A 27,813-nucleotide genomic window follows, 5' to 3' on the forward strand; every position below is an offset into this window, starting at 1 on the left:
CTCAGCCAAGCAACGTAACTGAACTGCGAGCCTTCTTGGGCCTGCTGAATTTCTATGCAAAATTCATCAAAGATTTAGCCACAGTAGCTGCACCAATGTATGACTTGCTCAGAAAAGACACGACTTGGGTGTGGACGGACGCATGCTCAAGATCATTCGCGGAAGCCAAGCAGCGCCTCATCGACAGTCAAGTATTGACTTTTTACGACGTGAAAAAGCCAATCGGGTTAAGCTGCGACGCGTCGGCCTACGGTCTTGGGGCCGTAATTTTTCACGTCATGCCCGATGGCTCAGAAAGACCCATCGCATTTGCCTCCAGAACATTAAGTGCAGCGGAGCGCAACTATGCGCAAGGCGAGAAGGAAGCCCTGGCCCTAATTTTTGGTCTAAGCAGGTTTCATAGATACTTATACGGGCGCAAATTCACGCTGTATACAGACCACCAACCGCTGTTGGGGATCTTGGCATCGGATAAACCAATTCCTTCTTTGGCCGCAGCCAGGATTCAGCGTTGGGCTATCACCTTAGCAGCTTATCAGTACACACTGCGCTACAGAAACGGCAAAAACATGGAAGTTGCCGACGCACTTTCAAGGCTTCCACTTTTGGTCAAGCATAAAGACGACACTGAAGAATGTCTTGCAGTGTTTGAGGCAACGCCTCTCACTGCGAGCCAAGTTGCTGCTGCGACTAAACGGGACTGCCTGCTTTCCAAAGTCGTGCAGTTCACCTTATCTGGCTGGCCCGCGCACTACAATGATAAATTTCAGCCCTTTTACGTTCGTCGCAACGAACTATCGTACGAGCAAGGCTGTGTCACGTGGGGCCAGCGAGTGATCATTCCGGACGAACTTAAAGAAGCAGTATTAACATTGTTGCATGAAGAGCACCCTGGAATGCAAAGAATGAAAATGCTTGCTAGGTCGTTTGTTTGGTGGCCATCGATTGACAAGAACATTGAAGACACTGTCCGTCGATGTACAGTGTGCCAAACGACCATGCCTGCGAAGGCACCAGGGCCATTGCATCCATGGACTTATCCAACCCGCGTTTGGCAGAGAGTCCATGTTGATTTCGCCATGAAGGATGGTTACAACTTGTTCCTTCTAGTAGACTCTTACTCAAAGTGGATAGAAGCAAAATGCCTCCGCACTACAACGACGTCAAAAACAATCGACTGTCTCAAGGAGATATTTGCAGCGTATGGCTACCCGGAGGAACTGATCAGCGACAACGGACCTCAGTTTACTGCGCAGGAGTTCGCCAATTTCACCTCTTCTCACGGGATTCGACACACACGTACGCCACCGTACCATGCTTCATCGAACGGGGCAGCAGAAAGGCTAGTCCAAACGACAAAAGCCACTCTACTCAAGCAAGTGCTTCACGATAACCTAACAGGCCAAAACAGAACTCTGCATCAACGACTTAACGACTTCTTGCTTGCTTACAGGAACACCCCGAATTCCGTAACAGGAAGAACGCCAGCTGAGCTGTTCCTGAAACGACAACCTCGAGTGAAGCTTTCACTCCTAAAGCCAAGTTTTGTGCAGGATATGCGCAGCCGTCAAGACAGAGACACCACCCATCGCAACGAGGGCCGAGGAAGGGACCCGCAGATGGAAGCCGGTGACACAGTTCTCGTCAAGACTACGAGAGGGGAAACCCTGTCATGGGAGGAAGCTGTCGTAGTGCAACGCGTTAGCGACTCTACTTTTGTAGTCAAAGTCGGTGACCATTTTCGTTTTGTGCATATCGACCACTTGAGAGCATGAGACCACATTTAAAGATCTGCCTGATTGTCTTGAGTTTATTTCTTTGCTTCCTCCTAGCTGCTACCTACATCATTTGTGTGAGATAAGGGAATCTGTTTAGTTTTCTTTGCAACGGTGAAGCTACTTCATGTCGTGTGATTTGACGGGTGCAAAGATAAAAAAAATTCGAATTGTCACCAGGCATCGAAGACAACAGATGGCATAGAGTACAAAGATAAGGCTACCCCTAGAAGCAAATGCCGCAAACACAGTCCCTGAAAGATTTTGCATGCTGCTTCTGGCAGCCCCGTGGCCCATCGCGTGTGATCTGGGGGGGCACTATTGAGCCAGCTTGTTGGTATTCGAAAAGGCAACTGGAATGGCATATCTGGTAGCCACCTTTTTGAGGCTATGGCTCACATGGTATACATAATGGACTACCTCTGGCTTAATACGCTCCCTTTCCTTCGAGTGTGTTTTCGCACTTGCAGTGCTAGTTTTCAGCTCCTGCAGCAGAGACTCAATCAGGGAATTTAAGACAGACTGAGGGTAGCTTGCGTTTAAAAGTTTCTCAATTTGATTGCAAAAACTCGCCTGCATCATATGCACCTATGACTTGCGCAGAGCCGGTTCCAGGCCAATGTAAGGCGATTCCACACTCCACAGTCTTAGGTTGCGCTGAGTCATATTGTAACAATTCTTTTTTCCCTCAAGGGAGATATGCACAGCAAACATGGTCACTCGAAATTGTTAGGTTAACGTCTAAAAACTGCAACGCAGTGTTCTTCGGAAGCTCAACACTAAAATTAAGTCCCTTTGCGTTTGCTCTAAAAACGTCTACAACTGCTCGGCCACTTCATGGCATGGCAAAGGGCGCCTATTGTCAACAACAACTAAAAAATCAATGTATCTAAAAACTTTAAGAATATTAGGATGAGATGAAGTAAAAACACATTGTAGTGCATGGTCAAAGTCGGATAAAACGATGTCGCATAATATAGGTGCTACACGTGAACCAATGCAGATGCCCCTTTTCTGTCAAAATATGCCATGTTCAAAAGTTATAAAGGGGCAGTTGAGATAAGCTTCCAAGCGGGAAACAAAATTCGAAGCCGTCATTTCCATTTTAGGCACAAAACCAGCTTCGCCACTTTCATCAATGCACTGTTTAACGGCTTTTAGAAGCTCAGGATGCGGAACCGAGTAAACAAGGTCACTTACGTCAATGGAGAACACATAACCTCTTTCTTGGCTGCCGGGGAAGTATTCTAAAACTTCATCCGAGTTTCTAGTCAGGAAAGGGTTATTCAGTTCAAGAAGCTGCAGGGCTTTTAGCAAAAAACTACTGACTTGATGATGCCACGTGTCCCATTCACTAATAATAATTCGAAACGGGACATCAACCTGATGGGCCTTGGCACTGAAGAAAGCTGTACGAGAGCCTTTTTTACTCTTTTTGATCTATTTTAGCTAATCTTTCACAGCCAATTTCTTCACAGAACGAAGTCATGGTTTCCTTGATTTTTGATAAGCTGACTCTAACAGGCTTAAAATTCTTCTTGAATGCCTCTAGTGCTTTTTCGTTAAAGGTTTGCCTAGGCAGAGCCAGAAAAGCACCTTCCCTATTGGACTGCATTAGATAGAGTTTGTTGTCTTTGAAAAAAAGACACCACATGTTGCAACACTCGCACCTGACGACCAGTTCCAACCTTGGGGGCAGCTGTGTGTAGGCTGTCTACACCATCTAGCAGGCAACGCTCGCACTGTTCGTGGGGTGCTTCTCTTGCGACTTGCCGATTCCACTCTAGAAGTTCTTGTGCTGGAACCTGAGGCTCAAGACTATTTTGGTCACTTATTGAAAAGGTTGAGAAGAAAAGGACTGCCACCACGTGAACTCACTGCTATCTTCGGTTGCGTAATTCCCTCCTGGGGCCACATCAAAAGAATGTGCAAGATTCTACGTTCAGAGCTGGGCCGTCAATTCTGGCTTTTCAACTATCTTCTCAGTGCATGTGCTACACCCTGCATGGGTGGCTACAAGTAAACTAAAGGACTACCGAAAGATGGTGAGCACTGCCATAGAAACAATGTGGAACAGTATGCGGTCTTGCCTTCTGAGGAGTGCGAACAAGGCAACCACCAGGAAGAGACGGACGCAGAGATTGATGGTTATTGGTGAAACCAATATTCCAGGCAATATAGCTAACCTATACTGTACACCTTACTGTATATACAGTAACCTTCAGCTGTGTTGAAGGGGTGGTCTACGAGATACCCCTAGACTGCAGCAAGTCCTACGTTGTACAAATGGGACATTATATTAATGACAGACTGAGGGAGCATGCTAATAGTATTGGTAAGTGTGACAATGCGCATCTTCCTGTGCACTGTAAAGCCTGTCGTTGTACACCATGCTTTGAGCAAGTTTTGATTCTTGGCAAAAGTAGGGACCAAACTGCAAGAGAGTTGTTGGAAGTGTTTTATATTCAAAAGGAAGGGTCTGATTGTGTCAGCGATACATCTATCCTATTGTATTCTGCAGAAGTGTACTTTCTTTAAAGTATGTTATCATGACCATGTTGTTCTATGTCACACCTTGGCTCTCTGTGCATTCGTAGAAGTTGTCTTTTTTTCTATATGTTTTTGAGGCTGTCATAAAACAATTGGTAGTTTGGCACTTCACTGTATTCTTTTTTATGCCCCTTTTCACAAAATGTATTTTGCACCACAATCAAGTATACCGGAAAGAAACTGTAGTGCCTGTGTCGACAATCAAAGACAGCCTTATCTTCCCAATAGGAATGCTGGCTCGAATATCTTTTGCCGAGGTATTGCAATCGCTGCTTTGAAGCACCATGACAGTGTTGGCCTTCTCAGGTTTTCTAATGGCATATTTCTTTTTCTCTGATTTGCACATGCTTGAAAATTGGCCAATTTTTTTCGCAAGAGCGGCAACGCTTGTTTCTGGCCGGGCATCCAGATGAGTTGGCCATATGCGGTGACGAGCCACACTTGTAGCAGCTTCCTTGCGAAGAGTTTGAGCTTTTTTGCAGATTTTGATTTTGAATGTTGTTCACACAGCTTTGTGCGAATTCCCTGAGCTCTTGTTGCGTTTGCTCAATTTGCTTCCTGATATCAATAGCACACTGCAGCGTAAGCGAAGACCCTTCATGAAGCATGCGTTCAGATGTTGTTCGTGAAGAAGTGCCTTCCAGCAATTGGTCTCAAATTATGCACTGCCGAAATTGCAAGTTTACTCAAGGTCTCAAAGACTGTTTGTAAATGCTTTAAAGGTTTCACCAGGCAGTTGCCGTCTTTGGTGAAACCAGCACCACTCTACCAAATATTCATAGCGCTCGCGAAATACGTGTCCAGTGCAGCAAGGGTGGCTTTGAAATGATCCCCCATGTTCTCGGTCTTGGCGTCCGCGGTCGTGTCTGCTCCTTGTGCAAGGATGCTGTAGAATATTCGCTGGCCTTCAACACCAAGCGAGTTTACCAGAATTGCCCTGCACCCCTTGGCTGCAGTTGATCGCCGCCAATGGTACAGCCGGGTCACCTGGTACAGGCAAGAAAGGGGGTGGTGCTGGAAAGCACCCGAGCGTCATGGCTCCGATACTGTCCCTGTCGCCAATATGTGGCATCTGACACAGGCTGGATGCATGACACTGGATCACGCAATCATTGCATATTACATCAGCATTTATTCGTCACAGTCAAGCCATTTATATATCAAAGCATGTTTAATGACGATGACGATATGTGTACTAGAAAAACAACACTGAAACAATGAAGAAGGGTACTGCAACATATTTACTACATTTAAGGATTTCATACCTCATTTGTCAAAGTGGTACATACCGATTTTATAGGATTGGCTAACAATGTGCACACACCTAGGGGTGCCTACCCGACAATTAATTCCTCAAAAATTAAATAAATCAATGAAGCCATTCAATGTAATGTGCTATTCCGTTTAGAGGTAGCTGTGCTTTAGAAATACCATGATTTGACATGCAAGAGCAGGTTTTATGTGAAATTTTATTTTTTATTACGTCAAACACAAGTGTGCTTAAAGACGCAACTTTGTCAGTCAGCATTCACTTGTACAGTGAAACCTCATCAAACAGTAGTTGGCCGGAGCTCAGAATAAGTAGTTACTAAACGGTGTAATGCTTAACCAAAATAGCGTGAGATCGCCCACCCACTTGTCAGAAATGGAACTCAGACAGAATGCAATGAAAGTGCAAAATACATGCAGTATTTATTCACTTCATTCGACAAAAGTCTGTTATTTTCGTTTGATGCTACAACGGCAGCAACGACATTGGCCTCAAAGTCACTTAAGCTGCGAGCCAGCTTTTCCACCAGCCCCCTCTTTTCGGCAAACACCCGCATGAGGCTGAGATAACGCACGTCATCTGTCGAGCCTAAACCGCCTGTGCCATAGCCTTCCGTGTCATGCTCACCACTGTCGTTAGGCGACACTTTGGCAACAACAGAGGCAACTGTGGCGTCCCACCCAAAGCCGAGAAGTCTAGCGTCTGGGAGGGTGACGCAGTGCAGGAGACGCTTCTTCCGAGCGAGAAGGTCTGGCCAATGTGGTGTTTATTCAACTTACATAGCATTTCAAGGACAGGTTGCATCATACCATTGGCTGTTACACAGGTGGCGTGATCACACTTGATTGATGGTACACACGTGGTGGGATCACATCTGATTGGCCTAACGAATTCGTACAAACGCACAGACAAGGAGGTCACGGCTCCATCATGCGGACATTGGATATAACAATGGTAGCGAGTGCTACTTATGACGCCAGAGGACGGCACGACACAACAGCAACGATGGCAAAAAGTTGAACCTCGAAAAGTCAAACCCCGTAGCTGACACCGTTTTGCGGTCCCAGCAGCATTGCCAAGCATCTTTTCCTTCGCCTTCCAAATGCCACACCCCACAGTCAGTGGTAGATCCCTTTCGCGTGCCAGCACCGACTTCTTTGTGCCACGTTCAATAGCACGAATGATGTTTAATTTTTCTTCTATGCTGAGCACCCGGTTTTTGTTGTGAGCTTTGGCATGACGTGAGTGCTAGGCTCTCTGGCGCGGCATTGAAATGATGCGGATGTTGATGTGGCTTCACCGTTCCAAGCACCTTCTGCGTTTTGTTCTCTGAGGCTCGTTCTGCCGGGCTGACCTCGTGAAATGTGGACGCTGGGCATCTAGTTCACTTCTTTGCTCTCTCCCTCCGCTCATTTCCTAGCATTTGCACATGCTTTCTCCTGTCCTTCAGAGTCTAGCTGACTGCTCTTCTTACATAGTGCCGTCTGCTGAGGCCTGTGGAAACAATTCCACAGGTTGCTTCCATGTGTGCATGCACTATACTGGTGGAGAACAGTGGTGGTGGCAGTGCGGAGCTGTCGGGGTGGCATGCATCGAGCTTGTCGTCTGCTAGAAACTCCAGCCAGCAGTGTCTCCATTTGACAGCGATGAAACAGAAAGTTATATGAACATAAATAAAGAAACACAAATGAACACTTGCCCCTGCTTTTTCTGCACGTATGCTAAGAATATGTACATGTACCTAGAGAAAGCAGACGAAAAATAAATTAGTATGGAAAAGCACAGTAGAAGTACACATTTTCACATCCGAATGTCTGCGCTCATTCACAAGCTACACCTACCTGCTCAATTCTCTGATAAATTATGAATGAAATGAACAAAATTTGGCAAAAAACAGGTAGCTGTCTCTCAGAGAATGATGTTTGTGCAATCATTTGCTTCAGTTAACTTGTGTTGAACCTGTTTCTTTGCAGAAGGCTTGTCCAAATTTCCAGCCTACGAGCGTGTGGCCCTGAAACACCGTAAGTACTTCCGGTTAGGCATTGGCTCTGTCAGTGTTCTTAAGGTATCCCCATCTAATCACATCAGTCACCGTAAGAACCTTTGTGTGATAATGACCTGGACATGAGTGGCATGTTGTGAAAAGAAAAGAAATTTGCCTGATTATTGTATGATCACTCATGATAATTTAAAATGGACTTGCATGACATATTCTTTATACGAGAATCGTACAGTGTTGGCATGACTTGAACATTGCCATCTTCTCATAAGAAGTTTTGGATGTAGGCTTGCATGTTTTCATGCCAGCTTCCAGTCAAGCCTGAAATCGGAGGTAATTAGAATCCAGCGTGAGACAAGCCACAGCCTGGCTGCCAATGTACTATTAGGCCTAGTTATAGGGATCACTGCTTTCAGCTGCACTCAGAATGATTGCCAGTCGTAGCACTGCTGTACAGAAAATAAATTGTCTAAATTACACTCTGGCACTCTTCGTGAGCAGTAGGTGCACCAGTGGTGCAGGCTTCTGCTCTCAGTTCGTGCATGCTTGTTGGTGTTGCACGTGCAAACATTGAAGCTTGCAAGGCACATGTCTTCTCAAAACTTTCATGATGCACTCTTGTCAATTTCAGGGCCTGTGGTTGACCGTGAAAAGCATGTCAATGTTTGGAAATGGCCTTAGAGAATGATGATAGTACATAGGACAGATGCAACACATGACCATTGTCTATTGTCAGTGTGATGCTCAAACATGCTCACGTGGCTCCTAATTTGCTTCTGATGGCATTGACAAGCTTTCTTGTTTTGAAATAAGTGAAGCTATGACTGAGTGTATAAGAGAAAAAAAAGCACATTGTACTTGGTTTCTATGGTAAATGGTACCATGCTCTGAAGTAACAGTTTTATATTAGCCCTTTGACAGTTGAATATTTCAGCATAAACTGTGGCCCTGTGGTCAACTTTCTTTAAGCGCACATTCCAGTTGTAGGAAATGATTTAAAACTGATCAATACAGCAAGAATTAATTGCAAGCAATATTTTGTATGAAGAACACTAGCAGTGTACACACAATATCCTGTATTCGAAGAGGACGAGAAAAATGTCTAGCAAAGTATAAATTTTGCTAGACATAAATTTATAACATAAATAATTGATAATCGATAGACATAAACTGATAAAATTGATAGCCCTAAGGCTATCAATCATGACTGCGTGTACCCAAGTATATGCGTGAATATGTGAATGGCAATCAAAAGAATAACCACAACCAAAGGCAAAGAAAAAAAAAACTTATTAGTATCTCTGAGCTTTGGCCACGCCATGCTGCTGGAAACGCGATAGTGGCAGCCGTAAGAGACGACAGCATCTGTTCAGGGGCGCCGAATGACGACACAAGGGACTCTTCCTGTAATAACAAAAAGAACCCTTATTTCTGTCTGCCCGTTATGTACTTGTGGCAAGGTGCCACCCCTTTGCTCTCAGCACCACCTTGTAGCTGCAAATTTAAGCACCAGGTGGTGACCAGTACGTCTTGCTTCCCAAAATAGCTACAGATTCAACCTACGCAGTGGTCTCATTGCACGACCGTATCGCGTTCGCTTCGGTTTATCATGTTGAGGCAAACTTCCTTCAACAGGCAGTCCCTGCATTTCATACAAGGAAGGTGTGGCCACAGGTTGCACAGGCGATGGGCAGGAAGAACTCTGTAGCAACGTTCCTGGTCTTGATGGCGAGGCTACAGAGCGTCCTTGGATATTCTGGCCTGCTGAAAAATGCACCTTGTGGCAACAATTCCTCTGCAGAACGCTGCTAGAAGTCTCAACCACATACAATGAAGTTCACTGAGCAGGGCTGAGGACATTGACTGCTGCAACCAATGTCCTTGATCCACACATCGTTGCCTGGTTTCAGAGGACTCGTAGGGCCTGCACTGTGATAGTGGTTGCGGTTTTTTGCCTGTTGCACCTTGGCCACAGAATCCTGTGCCCTGAACTTTCCATGATTGGCAATGCCGGTAGAAGTCGTTCTGGTAGCCCCGGAAGGTTAGTTTGCAGTTTTCGTCCCATAAGTAATTGTGCTGGGCAGAAGCACAAACTCTAGGTGTGTCTTGGTAAGCGGGATGGGAAGCAAGTCCTTCATGGTCTGTACCATGCTTTCTGCCTCACCATTACTCTTAGGGTATCAAGGGCTGCTTGTCTCGTGGCGGAATACATAAGATCGAGCAAACGCGGCAAAATCTTTGGACACAAACTGAGGTCCATTGTCTGTCTGCATGGCATCTGGAACCCCAAAATGGGCAGAACAACTCTTCACAGCACCAATCACTGCCGGTGCTGATGTAGTCCTTAGTGTGACTACTCCAGGGAATCTGGAATAGTAATCGATGATCAGGACATAGTCAAGTCCTTTAAATTGGAACAGGTTGATTCTCAAGCGTTGCCATGGTCTTTCCAGTGTCGTAGTTGGTGTCAGTGGCTCGGAAAGCATGACTCAAGCTTCGGCACAATTGGCACATAAAGCCACAAGGTGTTCAATATGCAGATTGCAATTTGGCCACCAAACGCACTCTCAGGCTCGTTCTTGACAGCGTACCCCTTGATGCTTTCGTGCAGCAGTGCGAGAATGTCCTATTGAGCAGATGGAATGACGATATGACGATCCAACAAAAGCAAGCCATTGTACACACTCAGTCTGTCTCTTTCTTTCCGGTACGGTGGTATGTGGGTTGATACTCTGCTCTTGGGTGGCTGGCCTCTCTGACAATATGTCACAACTGAGGAACACACTCTATCCTGAGCTTGAAGACAGTGAATATTGTCTAGTCGACTGCCAAAAGTTGAGGTAGACCCTTGAAGACCTCACCTACATGGATTTTCTGAGCTGTTAGTGGCTTTTGAGTTTGGCGAGCCACAGGGGGCTCGTGACTGTGTATCAGCTGTAGCTAAGAGTTTCCCAGGTACATATTTGACAATTTACTTATAGCGCATCAGCTTGATCCACATTCACCGTGCTCTAGGTGGCAAGACTTCCAGGTCCTTGCTCGAAAGGAGGGCTACAAGCGGAAGATGATCTGACTCGACCTCAAAGCTTAGACCAAGAATGTACTGGTCAAACCTAGGCACGGCCCATGGGACAGCCGGAGACTCATTTTCCGCTTGACTGTAACATCCTTCTGTGGGAATGAGGGATCTAGAAGCATAGGCAAGTTGAAATTCCAGAGGGTTGGTCCTGGAGCAAGACGGCTCCCAGGCCATGAAAGGTTGCATCAGCCGATACTATAGTCGGCTAGGGTGGGTGGTACTTTGCCACACATGTATTGGAGCTGAGCTACGACTTGATGCAGGTGAAAGCTTGCTCTTGGCTGTAACCCCAATTCCAGATGTTCTTGTTCAAGAATGAATGAATGAATGACGTCAGACAGGTTTGGAATGAAATGGGCCACATACTTAGCCATTCCAAGCAATTGGCAAACTCCACTGACATGGACTGACTGTGGGGGAGGTCCGTTATAGCCTTGACTTTATCTGGATCTCGTGAAATTTCCTGTGCGTTCACAACGGCTCCTAGGAACTTGAATGAAGATGCCCGGGACTGACATTTCTTTTCATTGAAAGTAGTGCCTGCTTGATTTAGGCAAGCCAAGACGTCAGCTAGGTGTTGCTCATGCTCTTGGTGGTCTCTACCAAAGACTAGTATACTGTCTATCATATTGACGACTCCAATAGCACTTTCTAGTAGACGTGGCATGAAGTGTTGAAAATATTCACACACTGTCATGATGCCAAAGAAAAGACATCTATAGCAATAACGGCCAAAAGGAATGACAAATGTTGTCGGTTCTTTTCTCATGACTTAGTTTGATTTGGTGGAAGCTGGATCTCGCATCAAGCTTGAAAAAGACTCGTACCTGAGATATCTTCAAGTGTTGGTAGAATGTAGTGTTCCCACTGGATGATTTTGTTAAGCTTCATCAAGTCGAAACAGAGCCTGTACCCGCTTGACGGCTTCGGCACAACGACAAGGCCCGAACACCATGTGGTTGCTGTGTCAGCTTTTCAGATGACCCCTTTGGTTTCCATGTCATCCAGTTCCTTCTTCATGTGCTTGAGCAAAGGGAGGGGTATTCATCTTGGAACAGTCATTGAAAAGGGACAAGCATCTGGAGAAAGGCGGGTGTGGTATTCCTCTTGTACTTGCCCCAGTCCATGAAAGATTTTGGTCTGAGTTGACAGAATGCTCTCAGTCAAGTTCAATAATTGAACAACACCTAAGTCTTTGATTACTGGTAGTCCCAGAAGATGTGTCGTCTGATTCTTGACAATGTACAGTGTCTGCACAGTCACCCTGTTGCGTCACTCCAAGGTTGCATTGAAAGTTCCCTTCATGTGCAACCGAAGATTTCTGGGACCGGATACCTCGGCTTCCACTTTGTCCAACACAGCAGGCAATCCCAGTAAGGAAGGTCAACCTAACATTGCTTCTGTTCCCGAGTCTGTTTTTAAACTGTGCAAGGTGGCCATTCACATGTACATCAGTGTATCTTGCCTGATGCATACTAAGCACACGAAGTTCAACAGAATCCAACAGTTCTTTCCACTTCTTGAACTTGCAAACATCAGCGAAGTGACCCTGCTTCTTACAGAAATTGCATGTAGCCTTACAAGCGTGGTATTCTTTCTGTCGGTGGCGACAATGGCCACAGTAACCACAAATTGACTGAGTTGGTTGCGTCGACTTGCTACAGCATGACAATGCCACATGGACGTCTAAGCTATTGAAAGCTGCACTCTCGCGGAAGCTTGCACAGGAGAACGGTCTTTCTCGGCTTCCTCGTGCACACGTGCTTGGCACAGCGCTTCTTCCACCGAAAATTTCATATATTGGCACAACTTGTTAGATAGCTTTTCATCCCGCAATCTCATGACGAATTGAAAAACATATATTTCAGCCTTAACGATGGTGCACGTGTTTGGTATGAGAACCGTGCAGATGCCCTAACTTCATGGGCAGAATTCAAACGTCAGATTCTTGAAACGTATGCAAGCCCTGATCGACGAGAGCGAGCTGAGCGGGATCTCCAGTCCCGTATACAATTGCCAAATGAAGGTGTCACAATGTATGTCGAGGACGTGACGCATCTCTTTTGACGAGCCGACCCCAGCATGTTGGAAGAAAAGAAGGTGCGGTACCTGATGCGCGGAGTGAACAAACAGCTGTTCGGCGGTTTCGTACACAGTCCTCTGTCAGAATTTCTTTCCCACGGCGTCACCATGGAACAGACTCTTCAGCAGCGGGCACCGTCATGCGAACGCCAAGTGAACGCTGCCTTACCTATGGACTTCTTCGGAGCTCTCGGGGGCCACGTCAATTTCTTTCAAGAGCTCATTCGTTCTGTAATCCTGTAAGAACTCCAGAAACTGTCGGTACCCTCACAGCCGATGCTCAACGCCTTGTCCAGCATGCCGTCCAACGTGACGAAGCCCAGCATGCCCTAAGAGAACCACCCTTCAACGCAGGAGCTCGACCGCTAAGCACTGAAAGCCCCCGTATGTCATATTCGCAAGCTTTGAGGCAACCTGCCCCACCTTCTTCCCCCCTTCACACTGCGTGCCCGGTCATGCTACAGCCCATCCGAGCGGCCTCGTATTAATGGGACCACCGACAGGTCCTAAGGAAATAAGATGTTTGGCGGGCACCTGATCGCCGTCCCCTTTGCTTTCACTGTGGCGAAGCTGAGCATGTCTACTGACAGTGCTCCTATCAAGAGCTTGGACTACGCGGATTCTCAGCAAACTCGCTGCGACCTAGGTTCGGCCAGCGTCCTCCTGAAATTGAAGAATATGTTGCCCAGCAGCGCGGATCCCCATCAGCTCGATACCAGTCACGCTCCCCTTCGTGGCGGCGGTTTTCTCCAACTCGTCGTACATATTCGAGCGCGGTGCAGGGTCGGTTGCCCAACCCGCGCCAGGAAAACTAACCACAGCGGCCTTCGGGGGCGAGGCCGCTCAGTCTGTACGTGCTCAAGGACCCCTACTGACGCGTACGCGGACCGATGATACATCGATGACGACAGTGCCTGCTGATTACGGAAGAAGAATTTCCTTGGACATTCCTGTGCTGCTCGACGGTCGTGAATTGACTGCTTTAGTGGACACTGGAGCGGATTATTCTATAATTGTTGTAGTGGGTGGCAGAGTGACGGAGACGATCCAAGAGCACGTACCGCACTGTTTTATTTCAGTGACAGCGAACTAGATATATAGGCTGCTTGCCTATGACGTAACATAAAAAGAATGAATCATGTTTGACACGTGTGGCACAGCACTTCATATCACTTCTCCCTTTCATTTAAAACTGCAGTCTTTGCACGGGTCTTCGTTGTCGGGTAGACCTCTGTAAGACCGGCGGACTTGGGGGAGAGAGAGCCTGTTCGGCTGGAAGGGACGTTGGAGGTGTTGTCGAAGGAACAAGCGCAGCGCCACTTGCTTCTGGAGTGGCCAGGCTGCACCGGGCTTCTGGCGTTGACGTGGGCCGATTCTTGTTGTCCGGGCTGGGTTGAAGCGAGTCGGGAGCCTCCGCTTTTGGGGTCACGGGTAACACAGGCGCGCGACGGAAAATTTAGTCGAAGTGACGTCTGGCTAGGCCATCTGGAGTGTCGACCGTTAGAAGGCGTGAACCCTCTATGCTCTTGACGATGCCTGGACGCCAACGCTTCCCTTGGCCAAGGTTGCGCACCCACACCTGGTCGCCGCACTGGAATCTGGGAGGCTGCGAGTAACTTCGAGGTAGAGAAGGGACGCAAGTATCCAAACGCAAATGAATTTGGTAGTTCAGCAGCATTTCTGAAGGAGACTTGCGGCACGGTAGTGGGGTACGTCGATAGCCTAGGAGCACTCGTGCTAGTTTTGTTTTGAGATCGTTCACCATCGAGTGCTTAAGAAGGCCATCTTTTATTGTGCGGACCGCCTGCTCTGCGATACCATTAGATTGTGGGTAGTACGGCGCACTACGTAGATGAGTTATGTTGTTGACAGTCATGAACTGGGAAAACTGCTGACTTGCAAACTGAGGCCCGTTATCTGATACAACTGTTTGTGGCAAGCCAAATCGCGCAAACAATTCTCGAAGCCGTGCAATTGTGACTTCTGTGGTCGCCGACTTGACGGGAAGTGCCTCATTCCATTTAGTATGCGAGTCGACGACTATCAACAGCATGCGTCCCTCTATCGGTCCGGCGTAATCAATGTGAAGCCTTGACCATTTGGTTCCCGTTTCTGGCCAACAGATAGGAACCTGTCGATGGGGCATTGGCTAAGCTTGTACACATGAGATGCACGAACGTGCAAGGCTTTCGATCTCACCATCCAACCCAGGCCACCAGAACAGCGTCCGAACCAGTCTTTTCATCACAGATGCACCCTGGTGTGACCGATGTAGCTCAGCGAGCATGGAGACTCGCGCTTTGCGGGGTACAACGATGCGATGACCCCAGTAGAGCAGGCCTTCTACGCTTGACAGCTCCAGTCTTCTGCAAAAATAAGGTTGAAGGTGATTGTGACACGGTGACAAGCGTTTAGGCCATCCATTCAGTACAAAGTGCTGCACAACGCTAAGGTTTTCATCTCTGTTCGTCAGCGCCCGTATGGCATCCGCTGGCACGAACGAGCTGTCGAGGGTCTCTGAAGACAACACGTATTCTGGTAAGGTGCCCAATCGACAACGTCTGTTATCGGCACGGGCAAGCGGCTGAGTGGGTCCGCATTGGCGTTTTCCTTGCCGGCCTTGTACTCTATGCGGTAGCTATATTGGCTTAGAAACAGAGCCCATCTCTGAATACGTGCCGACGCCATTGGGGGCACAGGTCGATCTTCTCGTAGAAGTCCCACCAGTGGTTGGTGGTCCGTGACCAATATAAACTCGCGGCCCAGCAGGTAGTCTCGAAACTTTGTTACTCCGAATAGCAGTGTGAGCGCTTCCTTCTCGAGCTGAGAATAATTCTTTTCGGCGTGTGTTAACGTGCTAGAACAGAAGGCAATGGGCTTATCCAACTTTCCAATTCGGTGCGAGATTACGGCACCTAAACCCGAAGGTGATGCATCGCATTCCAAACGCACTGGTTGGTTGGGATCGAAATACATCAGAACAGGCGAACTCAGAAGTGTTTGTTTAGCCTTGAGATAGGAATTTTCCTGCGCCGTTCCCCAGTGCCATTTATGCTCTTTTTCAAGCAAAAGATACAACGGCGCCAGCATCGTTGACATGTGTGGCAAGAACCGGTGATAATAAGTCAACAGACCCAAGAATGAGCGCAGTTCGCTCACATTCGTAGGCCGTGGCGAGTCGCGTATTGCTGCTAGGTTCTTCTCAAGCGGATGCAAGCCGTCTTTGTCAATGTGATGGCCCAGGTAGACGATTGAGTCTTTGCGAAAATGGCATTTTTCGGCCTTCAGCTTGATACCATTTTCTTGAAGCCTGCGCAACACGTCCCAAAGCACTGAGCCATTATCGTCTTAACGTTCCGCTATCAATACATCGTCCAAATACACCTGCACGGCTGGAAGACCGGCCAGGACCGTTTCCATGCTCCGCTGAAAAATCGCGGGAGCCGAGGCAACTCCAAACGGAAGACGGTTATAGCAGAACAACCCCTTGTGTGTGTTTATCACGGCCAACTTCCTCGCCTCCTCATCCAATAGGAGTTGGTTATATGCAAAATGATCCCCCACATAGCGACGTGAAAATGTCTTCAATATTTGGTAAAGGGTACTGCTCAGTTATGCACGCAGCATTGATTGTGGTTTTGAAATCGCCGCAGACGCGAAGGGAACCGTCTTTCTTCAGTACTGGTACGATTGGCGCTGCCCACTCAGAATGTGCTATGGGCGATAATATGCCTTGCTCTACTAAACGGTCCAGCTCAGTTTCCACTTTTTCACGAAGAGCATAAGGAATTGACCACGCCTTGTGGAACTTCGGTTGGGCGCCTTCTCAAATGTGGAATTTCACAGGTGGCCCCTGAATGTTTCCAAGTCCTGGCTCAAAAAGGGCAGGAAACTCGGTCCTGAGGCTGTCGGGATCTGCTGACGTCGATTGAACCGTAGCGAGAAACCCGGACGGCAAAAGTGAGAACGCTTGGATTAAGTCCCTTCCGCAAAGGCTGGGACCCGAGCTGCCTGTAACTATCAGTGTGGCAGGTACAGTCTTCCCCACAAAATGGGCTTCAAGGTGCAGTTCACCGACAATGGGTAGCTTGCCCAAGTAACAGTTGAGCGTGTGTTTGCATTTTGATAAGCGTGGCCAACTCAGACGGTGCTTTAGATACAACTCCTGCGGAATGATAGAAAACGGTGATCCCGTGTCAGTAATCATGTTCAAGGGCACACCACCCCAGCGTATAACTCTGCGGAACGCCTGGAGCAAAGATTTCTTTTCCCGTGATTCCCGCAATGTGAAGACTGATGAAATATCGCCTTCCTCCGTTTCGGATACAGCGCTCCCATAATGAACTGCGTTAGCGACGCCATCGCACCTACGACCAGCCCGGAGCCCCGACTGGGAGCGGCATTTTCTTGCGAAATGACCAGTCTTACGACAGCGAAAGCACTGCTCCTTTTTGTGCGGACAGTCGCTTGCTTCGTGATCGTAGTTTCCGCAGCGTGCGCACTCAGTATGGTTTTGCTTATCTTTGGTGAAGGTTTGATATCGGCGCAATTTACTCGCTACAGTGCACACCGCTGCCTCATTATCAGGTCTAGTCATGGCGCTTACTTCCAGTGCGGCTTTCTCTGCCGCTATGGCAATCGTTTCAGCTTGGGCAAGTGTGAGCTCAGTTTTTTCAAGCAGCGTCTGCTGCACCGCCCGATTTCGGATGCCACAAACAATGCGGTCCCGTAACATATGGTCCAAACTGGTGCCGAAGTTGCAATTATCCGCAAGCTTGCGTAGCTCAACAACATAGTCCCGGACAGATTCGCTTGCAGCCTGATCCCTTGTAAAGAACTTGTAACTTGCGGCAACCTCATTAGTCTTCGGCGCATAGTGGTTATTTAGGATGGTAAGTGCGTCCTTGTAACTCAGGGCGTTTACTTTCTGGGGGGCGCACTGTCCAGCAAGAACGCCTACCATCTTCGTTGACAGTGTCGAAACCAAGAGTGCCCTTTTCTTATCATCGGTCTTAATATCATTTGCTTCAAAAAATGCCTCCAGTCGAGTCAAGTAAATATCCCACTTATCTTGATTTTTGTCGAAACTTGGGGTACCGAGGTTCGTAGCCAGGGCCATGACTGCCGATGCTCCGTAGACTCGATTACTTTCAGTACCCAGCAGGACTCCCAGCGCTACCGAGACGCCATGGTTCGTGGCGGGGGCTCCGCGGGGTGGTCACCCTCGTCGCCACTGCTGTAGTGGGTAGCAGAGTGATGGAGACGATCCAAGAGCACGTACCGCACTGTTTTATTTCAGTGACAGCGAACTAGATATATAGGCTGCTTGCCTATGACGTAACATAAAAAGAACTAATCATGTTTGACACGTGTGGCACAGCACTTCATATCACTGATCAGCGAAAAACTGGCCACCCTTCTGAAGAAAGTGACGATGCCTTGGAATCAAACGCCAGTTCGTACAGCTGGCGGGCACATCGTCACACCAGTTGGCATGTGCACAGCACGAATACAGATTCGCAGCTCTACGTTTGTTGCCAGCTTGAGCATTGTCCCTCAGTGTTCTCGAGACGTAATCATCATCATCGACTTTCTCAGGTAGCACGGAGCTATCATCGACATTCGACAACGCCTCATCACTTTCTCGACAAAGAGCGCCGCAATGACGACCAACACCATCCACCCTCGAGCATCTCTTCATGTCATCGACGATGTTGTCACGTTACCACTGCGTGCAAGTGTAGTGGTTCAAGTGGCATGTGACAGACTCTTACCCGGTGAAGCGGTCGCAGAAAGCAAGCGCTCTCTCCTGCTTTCTCAAGGTGTTTGCGTAGCAAGAAGCCTTATTGATCTCCATGATGGCCACTGTGAGGTTCTTTTCACGAACTTCAGCTACAAACACCGGCAACTTTTCCCCGGTACTGTCATCGCCTACGCCGACCCAATCGCCGATGTCACCGAGTGTTTTGTTTCTGAGGCACTCGGCACTGCTGAAGCACTTCTACGCAACGTCGACATTAGTTCAACGCTTCCTGAAGAGAACAAACAACCCCTGTGCAAGCTGTTGCTTGAGTTCCACTCTTGCTTTGCACGGTTGTCGAAGATACTTCAAACATCGATTATGGAACATTGTATCATCACCTATGACAACGTGCCTCCCATACGGCAACAGCCTTGTCATGTTTCCCCGACCAAACGACATGCGATTCAAATGCAGGTGAAGGAAATGCTTCAAGACAGTGTAATACAGCCTTCGTGCAGTCCCTGGTCCTCACCAGTCGTTCTCGTTAAAAAGAAAGATGGCACGCTTCAGTTTTGTGTTGCCTACCGGAACCTAAACAACATCACAAAGAAAGACCTGTACCCATTGCCCCGTGTCGATGATTCTCTGGACAGGCTAAGGTGCGCAAAGTATTTCTCCTCTATCGATCTGAAAAGTGGCTACTGGAAAACTGAAGTAGATGAGTGGGACCACGAGAAAACTGCTTTTGTGACTTCAGACAGCCTTTACGAATTTAGGGTACTCCCTTTCAGCCTCTGTTCTGCTCCAGCCACATTCCAGCGAATGATGGATACCATTCTCGCTGACCTCAAATTGAAAAGCTGCCTCGTCTATCTCGATGGTGTCATCTTTTCGGAAACTTTTGATGAGCACCTTCGACGCCTTTGGAATGTACTTGAAGCCATTCGATCGGCTGACCTTACACTCAAGCCAGAGAAATGCCATCTTGGTTACGAGGAACTGAAGTTCCTTGGTCACGTCGTAAGCGCGGCAGGTGTTCGGCCCGATCCCGAGAAGACTGCTGCCATAGCTGCTTTTCCCGCTCCAACTGACAAGAAAAGTGTCCGATGATTTTTGAGTTTGTGTGCACATTATCAACGCTTCATTGAAAATTTTTAGAAGATTGCAGAGCCGCTATTTCACCTTACGCATGATGACACGCCGTTCCTCTGGACTGATGAAGAACAGACCGCCTTTGCAGAGCTACAATGTCGATTGTCTTCTTCTCCTGTGCTCGGTCATCTTGATGAGGATGCTGACACAGAAGTATGCACTGACACCAGCAATATTGGTCTCGGAGCTATACTGGTGCAACGGCAACACGGGACTGAACGAGTTATCGCCTACGCGAGCCGCACTCTGTCACGCGCCTAATCCAATTATTCCAGCACAGGGAAGGAGTGCCTTAAGGTTATTTGGGCTACTACAAAGTGTAGGCTGTATCTCTACGGGCAGCCATTTAATGTTGTGACCGATCATCATGCTTTGTGCTGGTTGACCAACCTCCGAGACCTTTCTGGACGATTGGCACGTTGAAGTCTGCAACTCCAGAAATTTAACATCACCGTCGTATACAAGTCAGGCAAAAAACATGAAGATGCTGACACTCTATCACGAGCACCTGTTGAATTTCAGAATCCTGACGAGGAAAACGACAGCACCTACCTGGGAGTCCTCAGCGGGCCGGATCTGCTCGCTAAACAGAAATCGGACGCTGAGTTAAGGCCCATCATCGATCACTTTGAAGGTGGCATTGTGTCCATTCCTCGCCCTATTTCACCACGGTTGTTGTCATTTTGCCTATGAGAGCGCATCTTTTACAAAAGAAACAGGTGCCGGCAACAAACCACATCTTCAAGTAGTGCCTCAAGCCTTTCGCGACGACGAGCCGACATCTGGTCACTTGGGCTACTCAAGGACTCTGGACAGCGTATGACAACTATACTACTGGCCTAGACTGACTGCTTGCGTCAAACGCTATGTGAAAGGATACCATGAATGCCAACCCCACAAGTCATCACCCTTCAAGCCTGCAGGCCTTCTACAACCCATCGACCATCCACGTACGCCGTTTGATCAAGTTGGAATGGACCTTCTTGGACCATTTCCCTTGTGTTCCTCCGGCAACAAGTGGATCATTGTCGCAACTGATTACTTGAGGCGTTACATTGAGAGGAAGGCGTGACAGCATCTGAAGTTGCCCAGTTTTTTATGCATCACATTGTGCTTCGGCATGGCGCACCGTCATTCATCATCACTGACCGAGGGACAGCATTTACGGCGAAGCTTCTGGACGACACCTTCAAGTTGAGTTACACGAGTCATCGAAAGGCCACTACATACCACCCTCAGACTAACGCCTTGACAGAAAGACTAAACAAAACACCGGCAGACATGATCTCTACGTATGTGAATGTGCAGCACAAAATGTGCGACGAAATCCTGCCGTACGTAACGTTTGTGTACTACACTGTCATGCAAGAAACTACACGATTCACGCCTTTTTGCTTCGTTTATGGTCGAGATGTTCAAACTATGCTAGACACCACGATTCCGTACGAAGACATCGATCAGCTCGACCATTTAGGTTCTGATGTCGAGGAGTTTATTCAGTGCGCTGAGGAAGCACGTCAACTGGCCCGTGTGCACATATGACAGCAGCAGTGTACAAATGCAATAAGGTACAATCTCCACCATCAACAAGTTACCTATAAGCCTGGTGACTAAGTTTGGGTTTGGATCCCCATTAGATGGCGAGGCCTTAGCGAGAAACTCCTGAGCAAGTACTTCGGATTATTCACATTACTAAGGGAAAGACATAAACTATGAAGTGATTCCAGACGGAGACCTGCTGTCGCCCAAGTGTCGTTTATCACACACAGAGACTGTACATGTCATCCGCCTCAAGCGGTATTTTACACGGTGATGTTAAGTGTACTGGTGAAACAAACTTTCTTTTTGCTGTCGTCATGTCGTCCTCCAAAGAACTGCGAAGCGTTTCTTTTTTTTGTTTCATTTTCTTTTTCCCGACCACAGAACACAGTTTTTGCCTTGTGTGCATGTGTGCTAGCGCATTTCTCTTTTTTCTTTTGTGTCTTACCTAATTTGTGTACTTTCTGTGTACTATCGCGCTCAGTATGAGCTACACCACGCGAGCGCATGGCTGAGCGCTCTACAAGGTTGTACGGTGGCATCGATTGTGCCGTGTTTTTGAGGTATCTGGAGAGGGTGTAGTTGCTCCAGCAAGCGCGCTGGAGCCCCTCATCCCCGTTTATCTGAAGGACACTTTATCTGTTTCTTGTTCACTTTTTCGCTGAAGCAGAAACTGCAAGGTCATGCAGCACTTTTGCCACCGACCAGACGTGGCGTGCGAAGGTTATCAAAGACCGAGCGCTTTCTTCGTCCAAGAAGGGCTGTGCGTTTAGATGTGATTTTAGCACTGATAATGCACCTCAGCGGCCAGCGTAAAGGCGGAAGCAGTCACGACATGGACCATGCATTGTTTTCGACAGAGTGTTAGCATAGCCCCGGTGCTAATGCGGCAACGCGTTGCCATTGCTGCCACCGCCGTTCTCCCTACTAGCAACATTTCACATTTGTCCGGAGCAGCCTACTTTGTTCATTTGCCGCAACTCCTGGGGACATGCACCGTCTTCATAATCTTCCCACCGTGCGTGCTGGCTCTAAAACACACCACACCTTTTTAAGATGCATTAAATGGTTCCGAAATTTGAGTGCACTATCACTAAGGCTCCAAAGCCAGATTTCGCCGATCATTACGGGTATTAGGAGAATACACTAATTTCCAGTCAGCTCATCCAGAGGATACTTTTCCTAGATACGTAAATGCAAATTCATGTGCCGGTTATTTTTGTCTAGGGTACTTCATTGGTTTTTCTAAAAAGTCATGTGGTTTGGTTTGGTTTATGGGGTTTAACGTCCCTAGGCGACTCAGGCTATGAGAGATGATGTAGTCGAGGTCTCCGGAAAATAATTTCGACCACCTGCGGTTCTTTAACGTGCACTTACATGAAAAAGTCGTGTGATCTGTCAAAGATATATTCAGTCCGAATAAAAAAAGTTTTGGTTTGCACTAAGACAACTTGCGTGCTTTGAATGCTAAAACCTGAGATGAATTAAGAAGTCGATTAATGTGGAATGGGAGGTCTGTTAAAAGGTTAAAGTAGATTATAGGTAATCACGTGTATATACTGCTATAACTTATGACTGATAACCGTTGACGTCATGCCAATTTTTGTGGAGCAGTTTTTCTGGACGCCCCTGCCGCTGCTGACAGCTTCCGTTGATAATGGAGCATGTAGGGCTTTTGCCTTAAAAAATAAATTTTCAATATTTCAGTGAAAACAAATCTGCGTCACTTTTGTTTGTTTTATTTTTGTGACAGAAATTTTCAGCTATAGTCAGAGATGGCGAGGAGAAACATCTTTTGGTAGTCCAAAAAATTATGAAAGATATAACATCGAAAACAGTAATATTTCTTCATTGAAGTATAAAGCAAACTACCATAAAATACAAGCTCCTGTTAAAAGGAATATATGATACAATACGAAAAATGCATACCATTTGCATTAAGATCAGATTGAAAGCAGGAAGAAATGCAGGAACTGCGTACGAAAATAAAAGCTAACAAATTGTAAAGAAGTACTTAAGAAGCAAGTAAACTGGAACTGCAAAGCACATATACAGCATGAAGCAAATACAATACAGTGAGCTATTGACATAAATAACTTCATTTCGAAAATAAAAGGAAATCACAAACTACAACACTATGAACATCCAGAAAGAAAAAAAAAAAAACAAGCGGTCGTCGTGCCTTAGTACTGGGTCATGGTCCCTTGAACGGCGATGACTTCCCGCGTCCTCGACGGAAGCGATACGTACAGATTCTTTATAAAATCTGCTTCATTATGGAGGCGCATCCATTCCGCTTATACGATGCTCCATAGATCATCAGCTGATGTTCTTTGCAGTCTTCTTTTGCAGAGCCCGACTTTCATCGTACCCCATACATGTTCAATAATGTTGAGGTCGGCTCCTTTGGGCACCCACTGTAGACACCGCACTCCTCGTTCGTTAAGGAGCTCCTGAACAACATTTGCGGTGTGCACAGGTGAAAGATCGTGGTGGAAGAGGAAATCCCCGTCAGGAAACGGGCCGTCCAACGCGTAAGGAATCATGATATAATCAAGCATGTCACAATACCTTGCCGACGTCAGGTGTCCGTCAATACGATGCAAGACACCAAGCCCCTCTCGTGACACAGCTCCCCATACATTGACCGCAGTACAGCCGCTTGATGCCACTTCCTGCACGTAAAGGGGGTTTGCTTTTGATCCCAGCACGTTGTGAACGTTGACTCGTCGGAAAATATTACCATTTCCCAGTCGTCGGTGGTCCAGTCGGCGTGTTCACTTGCGAATTTAAGTCGGGCTGTCTTGTGCGCATCTGAGAGGAGTGGCTTCTGTGCCACCACATGGCTCTTCATGTTTCCTTCCACCAGCCTGTGTTTTACAGTAGACATGCTCGCAGACACACCAGTGGCAGCACCTATCTCCTTGGCGGTGCTGAAGGGGCTGGCCTGCGTGGCTTCAAGAATACTCTTGTCCTGAGCTACAAGGGTGCCGTTTATGTGGAGCATCGGCGATGCAGTCTTCATCCCTGTAAGCCTGGATGATGCGGTTCACAGTCTTATTTGACCTCCGAGTCATTCCAGCTATTTGGCGTTGGGTATACTGTTTTAACGACAGTTCAACTACCCCCATTCGCTCACTGTTGGGCACCCGGGACTATATCCGAGCTGACGAACGTATTCCTTTTTGTTAATCTGACACACCAGATAACACCCGCAGTGCGGACCGACGCAGGCTTGATTACGAAGTTTGGGTGTCGACTGACGGCTGCAGTTATCATTTTCAAAACTGATATCAAAACCAGTCTAAACGAGGGCAAGAGGGAAAGCAAGCAAGTGGAGGTGATCCGAGCTTGCTGGAACAGCTACACCCTCTCCAGATAGCTCGAAAACACGCCACTATCGGGGACACTGTACAACCATGCCGAGCGCACGGCCACGCGCTCGCGCGATGTAGCTCATACTGAGTGCAATAGTACATCTTGTGTTTGAGCATTGAGTCGATGCTTCATTGGGAGGGGGAATAATGCCACCTGGTGTTTTGAGCCAGCAAAAACAGTGAAGAATACGACGAAGTCAAAGATCCCGCATTAGCTGGAGAACCGGCACTTAGCGTCTGGCTGCTGCTACTGTTGCTTACTCTTGCCTTAGCGCGTGACAATATGCTAATACAGCAATGCACAATCATACAACAAAACTAGGCCAAGAGTAGAACTGCCGTTGCACGCTAAGTGTTAAAAGCTTGCAACTGGATTGGTGCATTTAATTCTCTATGGGATTGACCAACCATGTATGTGTGCAGTACTTGTGCGTGTAATCTGAAATAAGTCCTAACTAATGACTCCTGCATCAGTGTGTAGTGAACACAGTGGTGGTGCTATCTGCCGCAGTTAGGACAAGACATGATATGGATTGCATTTCACCACAAGAGGGAGAGATGATTCTTGTTGCTGGGAACATCTGCATTCTTTGTCTGACATAACGTTCTGAAGAAAGCTAGGTACAACTGATTTATTTTGAACAAAGTGAGGAAGCAATGCCCTCTGCATGGCATTTGAAAAAAATTTACTGCAAATTGCTACTCCTGTGTGAAATTTGGGTGAGCTAGTGGTCTAGCCTAAAACGTTGTACATGCCTGTCTTTCTTTACAAGAGTGACACGATGTGTGAATGGCCTAGCAGTGACCAGAGAAGCCCGAACCGCAGTAGGAAAAGACTAGGTCATCAGGCCTGCGAACGACAAAGAGCTTGCCGGTGGGTCAGCCCAGAAAGAACTGTGTTTATTCAAAACAAACTGACATGGCTGAATGGCGCTGTTACAAGGTGCGATGCAGCTGAACCAAAGACGTAGGTGCTGTACGGCAGCATAGGTGATATAGTGGAAGGATAATACAGTCACATTCTAGTGACGTTTGTGAACACAGTGTAGCAAAATGGTGTATCACGAAACTAACTCTTTATTGGGCAAACCTGTGCCCAGAAAAACAGGCTACACTCAAACCATTACGGTAGCAGCGAGCACAGTCAGCGATCGTCGAAATCTGATCGGCGGGTCAAGCGCGTTGGCTTTTATACGTGACCCATTGAAGGTTCCAGCATAATCGCTGGTGCCCACGTGTCTTCCAGAAAGTGCTACACAATTGGCATTGCACATACAATCGAATTATAAAAGGTTTAACAAGAACATACACAACAGATGGAATCTGCGATAACATTCGAGTAAGTTCCAAATCATGCAGGCGCGTCTTGTGACAAGCAATAATTTTAAGTTGTTAGTGTGTGAAATGCCGTCCCCAAGAAAAGGATAATAAGTAAGCACTTCAGTATGGTGGAACAAGCATGCGGTGTATCCCATCCTCGTCGCCAGTTGACACGATTCCCGATGGTCTAGCCCTTTTCTTCTGTGGTCCAGGCTTCTGCGGTCACCACTATGCCATCCAGACATTATCAGAGAGCTCCAAGTTCGGCTAGTTGGTTTATAGAAAAATGCATGAGCAGCGAAGACGTGCTACGTATGGGACAGATTTGGTGACTATATTCCCTGATCTTTATTTGTAGTCGTACAGTGCATAATGCACATGCTGTCATGAGCTGCTCAGCTGGCTAACAAGAAAACACACTGAAAAAAAAATGGGAATAGGAGGGCGAGGTCAAACATTGCAAAATACCTGAGCACCCACCTTGTAGAGTGCCCGTCTCGGCTGCGGGAGGTTTTAGGTTCGATTGCCACTGCCGTCAGGCACCCATTAGTTCCCAAATGCCCACAAGTGTACTCCTGGCCTGGCATTCGGCTTCCTTCAAGGGTGATATGCTTGGGAAAGGAGCCTGTGCCCTAAACTCCAATTGAAACCTTTGTGAGCACAAAAAGAAAAAGTGACATTTGGCTCGCTCTTATGGTGTCCATTTCCCATGTGGCCCTCCATATGCACCTATTGAGATGGGGAAGCTTTCGGGTTAGAGACAAGCACCCCTTTCCAAACGCTGAGGTCCCATAATGGCTGAGCACCAGGCCGGGAGCACGCTTGCCAATAGGAACCCAGCGGTAGCACTTGCCTCCCGCAGCTGCGGTGGTTGATCTTCAACAGGGCCCCCTGTGGTTGGACAACCAAGAGACAACTCATGAAATCTCATTAGGCCCCCTATATTCGAGATGTGAACCCCCATGAGAGCCGAGCTCCAGGCAAGGGAACAATATTTAGCAGCTGCAAAACTAGAAAAGGGCCAGCAACACAAATATGAAGGCCACAACATGAATGAAAAAAAAAGATTGGTCCATAAACAACGTGACAACAATCCATCTGTCTGTCCACTGAGTCATCTGTCTCTTATGTACTGTATGACTGTGAATAAAAATTAGTTAATGGTTGCCGCATCTGTCCAGTTTGTGCCACTTGTCCTGTTTTCTGCACTGTTTGCCATGTTGAACAGGTTTCCTTGTCACTGGTTGCTGTATTTAGAGCGCAGTCCAAATATAATGTGAGGTGCTTTTGCAGATCTGTAATCGCACGAAACAAATGTTACATTATGACCTTGCAAATATGGTAATATGCACATCATTACAAAATTAATGTGTTTGTTTGGTTCCATTGGTCCTTCGGTGAACATTACTCTCCACTGGTCCTTATTTACTGAGATATTCAAAGATATTAGTTGGTAATCCAGAGATATCATCATTCCATAGCATTTACTGTATGTTTAAATTTAGAGTACACCATTCTTATTGTGTGCCTGCTAAATCTGTGTCACATTGTCATACTTCATTTTGTCTATTTTTGTGGTGGTACACTTTGTTTACAGTAAAGATGGCATAAAACTTTTACATGCAGGAGAGCTTGAATTTGGTAGTTGATGCAGATCAAGCATTTCAGGACACAGCACCCAAATGAAAGGTTTTGAGGAATCAGCAATGAAAAATATTCTGGTTTGTTTCCTCTTGCAAATTTAACAGGGCTTGATCAGCCTTGGTATTGTGCATTTATTGTACAGCTTGTGGTGCTAATCAGTGGTTAAACAAGGGATGTCGCTGGAGTAAACGTTTCGACAAACAGGCTTGTCTTTGTCATGGCAACAACCTTGTCTTCATCAGGAAGTCTACTTGTCAAAATGCTGTCTCCAGTAACATCCCTT

The 27,813-nt window shown here is 47.1% G+C and overlaps 1 protein-coding gene across 2 annotated transcripts in view; it reads left to right on the forward strand.

Moving 5' to 3' along the window:
* The window catches only part of pyd (zonula occludens-like protein polychaetoid), a 448,973-nt gene that overhangs the window by 247,170 nt on the left and 173,990 nt on the right, over positions 1 to 27,813 (forward strand). For both annotated transcript variants that reach the window (XM_065435932.2, XM_065435931.2), the window contains exon 12: positions 7,569 to 7,616. In XM_065435932.2, coding sequence (XP_065292004.2) covers positions 7,569 to 7,616 — 48 coding nt within the window. The remainder of the gene's footprint in view (positions 1 to 7,568; positions 7,617 to 27,813) is intronic.

The sequence above is a fragment of the Dermacentor albipictus genome, chromosome 4 (genome assembly GCF_038994185.2).
Source record: "Dermacentor albipictus isolate Rhodes 1998 colony chromosome 4, USDA_Dalb.pri_finalv2, whole genome shotgun sequence".
Classification (NCBI taxonomy): Eukaryota; Metazoa; Arthropoda; class Arachnida; order Ixodida; family Ixodidae; genus Dermacentor; species Dermacentor albipictus.